The following is an 8,248-nucleotide window of genomic DNA, read 5'->3' as shown; positions in this document are numbered from 1 at the left end:
TTAATTAATTAATTAATTGCCTTTACTCCTTTTTTCCCTGCACCACTAGCATAGGCTCCAGTGATGTACTCATACTTGGGTGTGAATTGAGAGGTGTTCAGCTTCTGTGTGGTTTGATTTTGCCCGTTGGACTTGGAGACTGCAAAATGCGTGTTCCGTTTTGTCCCCTTCCCGAAGCTCAAACCCAGCCTCTTCCCTGAGTCGCCGCGCCAGGCAATGCAGCAGCACCACCCTGCGGGAAATAACATTTCTGCTCATTTACGAGACACTAGGCAAGAACTAGAAGAGCAGCGTTTGCACAGAGCATCCCCGGATAGTACTGCGGTCCAGCGCAATCCTCCAGAGCCTGAAGAAGGTAAGGCACAATAAATAGATTTCTTGCATCACTGTGCCTCACGGTCATTTTCTTTGCTGTGGAGAAGATTGAGCCACTCTGACTCTCCATAAAATAAAATTCAGACTTGTGTTTTACTAAAAATACTTTATTGCTTCTCCTTATTTCTGCAAGGTTCATTTTCCAGGAGAGGCCCTGGTGGCAGGGTGTGGAGGGAGCATGAATGGGCCACCACGGTTTTGGGAACCTGCACCTCTTCCTTGAATTCTTCCCTGCTGCCTTCATGCCCTCAGGAGGGTTTGGATGGCAATGATGTGGACGTTAGAAGCCGCATGATTGAGAAAGGCAGTGAGGTTACCTAGTGTACCCTTTTGCCCATGTAGCAACGCCACCATAGATAGTCACCAGTTCCTGACTTCAACTCTACTGTTGTTGCTACCAGCTTTCAGGACTGGGGTGTCACTCATGCTCCTTGTCCTTCCTGTTCTCTTCCCTTCTCTCCCTGCTCTTTCCCTAGGTAGGGCCACGTTTGTAACAGGCAAGCTGGCAGGTGGCTGGAAAACAAGGATGGATTTTGTCCCAGCCCTTTCTTCAGAAGAAGGTGTGGTTGTATTATGTATGTTGTTAAGCTCCTGATCACTTCTGCTTTTATTATGAAAGATTCTTTGAGGGAGAGCTAAGGGGGGAGAGGTGTCTTGATGTTTCATGATCTGGCATCGTATTTTACACTGCTTCAGGCTTCTCATCCTGTCTGTACATGGAACTGCTGTTGCAGGGGCAGGAATTCTCCTTCCTGATGGGGTCTGTCACCAGTTTGCTTCATTCTGTGCTAGGGCTCAGAAGTGTTTTGGAAGCAGTACAGCATTAGTTTTCCCTGAACACCATGATCTATTATACCAAGGTACAGAACTGTGGAATTAGGACAGCCTTTTGTAAAGAATACTAACTTTTAGTTTGCTATCTGAAGACCATCTCCTCCACCCGTTCTCTCTGTCATTTCCGCTCTTTCTTCCATTCACATAGACTCTGTGGGCACCCACCCCTTATCCCACATGCCTCTTGCATTCTGCTGCCCTGTTCTCTGGTGCTCATGCAACTCTCTCCTCTAGCTGCGCTTTGCCCTCCATGTCCAGTCCAGTACGCTTCTTGTGTGTGTTTTCTGCCCCCAGTTTGTTTCACAAGCATGGCCGCACATAGCCATCTTTTTGCCCTTCTTTCCTCTTTGGCAGTTCCTGAGACTGCGGTTTTCAGTAAACTGGACGGATGTTATTTTGTGCACAGTTTAATTCTTTAGTGCAACATCTCTGAAGCAAACTTTGCTGAGAGTTTGGGAAAATAAGTGGGACTATCTCCTGACCCTTTCATATCCTGCCAAAACTTTATCTCTGTTACTTTTTTGAGTGGCCCTTTCCCTATCTTTCATCTACTAACATGGTCGGCAGAGAGATACCAGAAGCAACAGCTGATGGATGCAATGCTCTTTAATAGTTCACAACAATAATACACGTTTTGTAAGCTTTCCAGTGAGTTTCCAGTGAGCCAAACAGTGGTTATTTTTCATAGTTAGACAACATACAAGGTAGTAAACTGAACAAGTCTTCAAGAAAAGTTTCTTCTAAATAACACTAAAAAACCCACTTTTGAAATATTTGAAAGAGAATTAGAAATTCCATTTGTGTATAAGCATGCTTTCAAGTGGATAGATGAAATACTGCAATATGATTCTCTTATCTTTTTCTCAGTAGAAGGAAAGATCTGATTTCCAGCTTAGAAGTGGTGTTCTACAGATCATGACTTAAACACAACCTTTATACTAGCATTAGTATTGAAGACTAAGATAGCTTAGCTATTATTTAGTCTTTCCAAGCATGCTCTCTGTTGGTGAATGAACAAACAAATGAACAACCATCAGCTGCAGTTTTTACATTATCGCCAGAAAGTGGTGCCACCAGATGTTTCATCTGGTTATAACTTCAACCTTAAAAAAAAAAAAAAAAAATGTTCTGAGAGTCTGTTGAAATGTCCTTGGGTTTGTTCTTCTGTTTTTTGTTTTGTTTTGAAGGATTTTTTGAGCTTTAGCTTGAGATGGAAAGTCGTAGCTCACATAATGCACTCAGATATTCTTCATTGTCAGGATACAATGCAATGGCTTTTTCATAGCACTCAATTGCTTCACGTTTCTCACCACTTAGATTATGAATGAATCCAAGTGTACCAAAATCTTCTGCAACTCCTAAACCTCCCTGAATTCTCTGTTCCACCAATTTCTTCAGAGCACTTCTGCACTTATCAAATAAATAAGAACATTTTTCCATTTTCAGCCCTTCTATGTAATACCTCATGGCTTCAGATTCTGATTTCATGTGAAAATGCTGAAAACGGCCATAATTGTAGTAGAATTCCTGTTTATCATCACAGAATAGAATATTTATCTGAGATGCTTTCTGAAATGTCTCTTCTGCTTCTTCATACCTCTTTTCTTGTGCATACATGTTTGCTAGGTCAATATAGGCAGAAAAAAATTTTGTCTTTTGGTCTATTGCTGTTTTAAAATGAAAAATGGAAAGTCGGATGAGTTCTTCCACTTGCCCTCGAGGTGGATATCTTGTACTCTTTTTCAATTGAAAAAGCTTTGCTCTGTAGCAGAGTCCTAGCTGGTGATGCAGAAAGGCAGATTTTGGTGTCACTGCTAGGGCCTTTTTCAAAATCTCCAGTGCCTTGTCTAGTTCTCCTTTCCTTCTGTAAAATTTAGAAGCATATCGCAGGACATAAGGAATATCAGGGTTTTTCTGCATTGCTTCTTCAATGTATCTCTCCCCTTCATCAACTTGCTTGAAGTCCTGAAGTTTTAATGCTAGTAATGCCATAATGAAAGTATCCTTTGGATTCAGTTCCACTGCGCGCTGCAGGGGCTTGAGGGACAGGTTTAAAACTTCCCCTTGGTGGTAAAAAAAACTTTCCAAACGATACATTGTTATTGCATAGCCGGTATTAAATTCTGGGTTGTTGGGTTCACTCTTCAGAGCATTTTCAAAGCAATTCTTTGCTCTCTCGTAGTATTTTCTCCCAAACTTTAATAATGCCCATCCTTGCTCAGCATAGATCTCTGGAAGCTCAATCTTCCATCGAGCAGTACTTGAAAGCTTTTTGCAGCTGTTTTCCACTTTGCTTACATAAGTTTTAGCTTCTTCATATCTCTCCATGTGGTAATAGATCCAGGCATAGTTCCCCCAGGTAACAAGACTTCTGGCAATTTCATCTGGATGGTTTTTTTGAACTACTTTTTCAGCTTTTTGGAGATTTCTCAGGGCTTCCTCATTTGAATTCTTTAGGTGGCATACATAGGATAGCAGATTATAATTTGTGATGTTGGATTTTATTAAAAACTCTGTCTGATCATTTATTGTTTCCTCTAGGTCATTGAGATCCACATCCTCCTGCAACAAACTCCACGTAAAATGACATTCTAGCTGCTGCAGGGAGCTCTCCAAGGAATTATTGGAAATGGTACTAGAAGAAACCAAAGAAAAAACTTACTTATACTCCATTTGCTTTTTGCGACTCTTCTTTATAAACCAGGCATGATGTACTTCAAAAGCTGGCAGTACCTCAGCTGGTGCCCCCTAGTCAACAATACTTCAAGCAAGCCAAAGCTGTGGGAATCCATAGGTCTAAAGAGCTGAATAGTTATTTTAGTAATTCTCCTTGTCAGTGTATGAGGTCACCTCTTACATAGCAACAGAGCTGGTGGTCTGGATGTCAAAGAGGACATGGTAGTCTCTATGGTAAAGTTGGCACGCCTCAGGAACATATTTCCTATGCTGGGAACAATTGCTGAAGCCCACCCAAAAGAGGTAATTAAATAAAACACTTCCCCCAAAATACAGAGAAAGTGATATAGTGCCTTTCTCGTGTCTGTATATTTTACAGTTTGGATTATAATTTTAATTTTGAATTTCCTGCATTCATAAATGCTTGTCTGTTAGATCACAGCAACATTTTTATGTTATGTTTATACTGATGTATCCAGTAGCTGGCTCCCAGATCCCACCAGTCTCCCCATTTGCTGGCACCTGGGTGTACAGCCTCCTGAGAATGCAACCCCACTCCACTTGGTGGTACAGACCACACTCACTCACTAACCCTCTGGATCCCTAGAAGCTGCTTTTGGAGATCCAGTAGCTGATCAGGGATCCTCTCTCAGGTGCCTCGCCCATACAGACAGATATATATACACACAAGCATACCAACCAAGAGCTTGTTTACATACAAGTGGTCCTTAATACCCCTTTATCCCTCTCTATTTTTCAGCATTTGTTCCTTCCAAAACCACCCAGATCCCTCATTTCCCTGCCTTTGGTCTCCTCCTCAAACATCCCATAACAAGTCTTGCGCAATCCCCAAATGCTTTTCCCTGCATCCCATGATGTGTCCCATATCCCCAGCTAGTTCAGAGTGTAAGGCACTCCTGTGGACCCCTGGTGTTGGGAGTCCCCCCAGTGCGTGGGGCTGAGGGTTCCCTGGGGCAGCCCTGGGAGGGCAGGGTCGGGGCTTGTGTCCCTGACTGGGGCACTGGAGCCCCCACCCGCCCTTGTGCCTCTGTGCTCCTCTGTGTGCGTGGGGATGGACCGATGGCTCTTGGGACAGGGCTGGGACCAGCCAGGGCAGGGTGTTATTTGGGTTTGTCCTCCTGCCATTGCCTGCTTGTGCCCCTGTGTGTGTGTGCAGGCAACCTATCGAGGACAAACTAGGGCTTTAGTCCACATTATGTCCTCCCTTAAAGAAGAAATTATACACGGCTTTATAACCAAGGATTCTCAGTCAAATCCTTCTTTGTTAAAAAGACTTCTTTGCTCTCCCTCCTATAAAACCTAGAGGGTCTAACAGCCTGCGTGGTATAATGTGTGCTGCTGCTGCTCAACTGCAAAATCATGTACAAGAGGGGATGTCTTTTGGGTTAAAAAAAAAAAAAGGCGTGAGTGGAAAGACTGGGAAATTACAAGGAGGCAAATGAAAGAGAAATTGGGAAACAATTCTTACAGGTTCTGGGACAGTGGGAAGGACATTGGGGAGACTGACACTGAATACAAGTTTCCACCCAAACCATCTGACAGAGGTACTGGAGGAAGATCAGGCAAAAAAGGTATTTACAAATGCCATTAGTGCATAAATTTGTGTTACAGACTTCGTCTTTCTCAAATAATCTCCTCTGCCTAACTGATGTTTTTGATTGGTATTAACAACAGTTCCTAATTAGAAGGCTGTATGTTAGGTAATTACCATTCTTTGGGGTGAAGAGGAAGTGAGAGCAAGTTCCTGCTATTATCGCTATCTTGTTAGAAACTTTTGGCTACAGGTGAATGCCACAGAAGAACAGATATTGGCTCTCAAATCACCAAAATATTGCAGGAATAGCTTGAAGCATTTAAGTAGTCCCATTCAATTCAAGATGAAATGTGTCAGTTTTTATTTCCTCAGCTGAGCACCCTGAAAACATCTGTAGTTGAAAACTACAGTGGAGAGTAATTCATTAGAAGGCATTTGTGGAAAATGAATATGCATAAATGTCACAAAAACAGACTTGTGATGCAGATTAAATAGTTTAGCTTAGTTCAACATGTAATTGGTAAATTCAGTTTCCAAAGTTATCATAAACATCTTGGCTTTGCCCTAGTTGAGCGTGTGTGTGTGCATGTGTGTGTGCTTCTGTGTATGTGTGACAGTCTTCAGAAAATGTAACACCCCTCTTATGCTCCAAGCTGCAGTCCAGAATGTGCACTGCTGTTTGCTGGTCATCACAGTGGTAGAGATCAGAAAGTAAGTTCTCAAATGCATCAGTGCCAGTCACCCATTTGGCGAGGCACCAGCTACAGCTGCAGCCTGGATTTCATCCCTGAACTGCATGCACACAGTTTTTCTGACTGTCAGTTCTGTTCAGGCACTGGCCCTTGGTGGAGAAGCAATAACATTACAATAGTCAATAGAAACCTTATATTATTTTGATTCTTCCAGTAAATACTCTGTAAAATATTTTCTGCTCGTTGGATCCCCAAAGCCCCTCACTACTTACATTTATGCAAATAGTAAGCGTTATTTTCCCTGTGGCATAGCAAAAAAGCATCTTTGAGAGACTGGGTTGCTCACTTACCTCATGTTTTTCCTTTTCTGCTCACTCATCTTAAGGTAGCTTCAAAGCCAAAGGAGTGCTGCTCACTGTTGTTTTGACTTGCCATTTATGTGCTCCAGCCCTCACGTGATCTGTGAGTAATTGACCAAGAACCAGAAAGTGAAACTTCAATTTACGTCTCAAACTGCAAAAGCTGGAACAGCCGCCAGTAGGGGAATAGAAACTCACTGAGCTGCCTTTTTCAGCCTGGCTGCGTGCCATGTGTTACGTTGTGTTGTGGAGAATGCGGCAGCAGCTCCTAATAGTTCCCAGCGTTTACTTTGTTCAAATCCAGAAGCATCTACGATAAGGAGAAGCACTCTTTCAGGGAAGGCTCCCGGCGGTGTGGGGAGTTCAAGCTCGCGTGGAGAGAAGTCCCAGCAGGCAGTAACTCTTCAGGACAAGGCCCTCCTTTCTCTCCTTTCCCCTTATTTTAAAAACAAAACAAACAGTCTTACATATGAGAACAACTGGTTTCTACAAGAAGTTGGAGAGCCTTAGCAACACACACCCCTCTTGTGTCTCATTTAAGTATTTGTGTGTGTGTGTATGTGTGATGGGGGTTAATTTTGTTGGAGCTGACTTTCCAGAGCTCAGGATAAAGGTTAGTACAGCTACTACTCTGAGTAGCATTCCACGTTCTAGCAATCAGGTATTTGATAAGGGGTGAAAAGAGGCAGTGAATTGGGAAGGAAAAAGGATTAGGGTATCTCCACAGATTACTTTGTTTTATGGAAAATAAAAGTTGCAGAAAAATGTATTTAAAAGGTTTCTGCGAGGCCAGAATCAACTGCTAATACTAATGATTTACTATGCTACTAAGTATCTATGGGTTTCCTGTCTCTGCTTCTGTCAGGGGTGTTTGTTTTCTTGGGTATGTTGCTTGGTACATACAGGCAAATGCAGGAATTTTCCTTCTGGAATGCAAAAATTTGCCCTAGTATCTATATTCTTACAAATGTAGTTGCATCTATATGCTTTGGTTTGACACAAATGTCTCTTGAGTAAAATATGTGCAGGAAAGTGCGTAAAATACAGTCAGTGAAAGTGAGAGAATAGTTATGCGATGCCTTTCTGCAGCCACCTTTCTGACTCGCTTGGCACAGGGCAGGAAAATTCAGAAATGCTTCTGCAGCCCTGCTGCTTTCACTTCGGGGAGAGCTGCAGCCAGGCTGACTGGTATCAGGGAGAGCTGCGTTGCATAGCAGCAAGTGCAAGAGCTTCTTGGAAAACACTCGTCCAGAAATGGGCTGGAAACAACAACCACATTCATGTTTAATACAAAGACTTTGTTTACTTGAGTGTTCTGTACACATACAAGAATAGGGAATGGCTTCAAAACTATGTACGCATTTTAGGGACAAAACTCCTATCTGTACATTCCTTGGAGCTGAAATGGGTACCTGCTGATGAAGAATTCTCCCCAGCTAAACAATTGCAGTTTTGAAATGCAGTTTTCATTACTAAAATAATGTAAATTAACTATACCATAGTAAATGACAGGATCACTTTAAATAGCCTATTTTATGTTGGATTCAATTTAGCCTTGTTTAGCATATAATACCATGTTTGACAGCAGCAGCTGTTGCATTTTATAACTCGGGTTTTCCCCTAGGGGGGAAGAGTACCCTGTAAGTAATTTGACAGAAAACCCAAGTGAACCACTGAGCAATATTTTTACCACCCAAGTTCTTTAAAACCAAACGACCCTAAGAAACAGGATCCAGGAAGGCAAAGGGTCACGTAGG

At 42.4% G+C, this 8,248-nt stretch overlaps 1 protein-coding gene across 2 annotated transcripts; it reads right to left on the bottom strand.

The window, feature by feature from the left end:
• Positions 1 to 1,797: 1,797 nt before the first annotated feature.
• LOC141945950 (interferon-induced protein with tetratricopeptide repeats 5-like) lies at positions 1,798 to 6,708 on the bottom strand. Of its 2 annotated transcripts, XM_074874897.1 has the most exons (3): positions 6,690 to 6,708; positions 6,483 to 6,592; positions 1,798 to 3,844 (listed from the first exon to the last, which is right to left on the bottom strand). In XM_074874897.1, exons 2-3 carry the CDS (start codon positions 6,509 to 6,511, stop codon positions 2,410 to 2,412), a joined length of 1,464 nt encoding a protein of 487 aa, XP_074730998.1. In that variant the 5' UTR covers positions 6,512 to 6,592; positions 6,690 to 6,708; the 3' UTR covers positions 1,798 to 2,409. The 2 variants fall into 2 exon arrangements, with proteins under 2 accessions (XP_074730998.1, XP_074730999.1); XM_074874898.1 differs by lacking the exon at positions 6,690 to 6,708 and having other exon boundaries at positions 6,483 to 6,611.
• Positions 6,709 to 8,248: the final 1,540 nt, after the last annotated feature.

The sequence above is a fragment of the Strix uralensis genome, chromosome 7 (assembly GCF_047716275.1).
Source record: "Strix uralensis isolate ZFMK-TIS-50842 chromosome 7, bStrUra1, whole genome shotgun sequence".
Taxonomy (NCBI): Eukaryota; Metazoa; Chordata; class Aves; order Strigiformes; family Strigidae; genus Strix; species Strix uralensis.
This window is presented reverse-complemented; position numbering and strand designations above follow the sequence as displayed.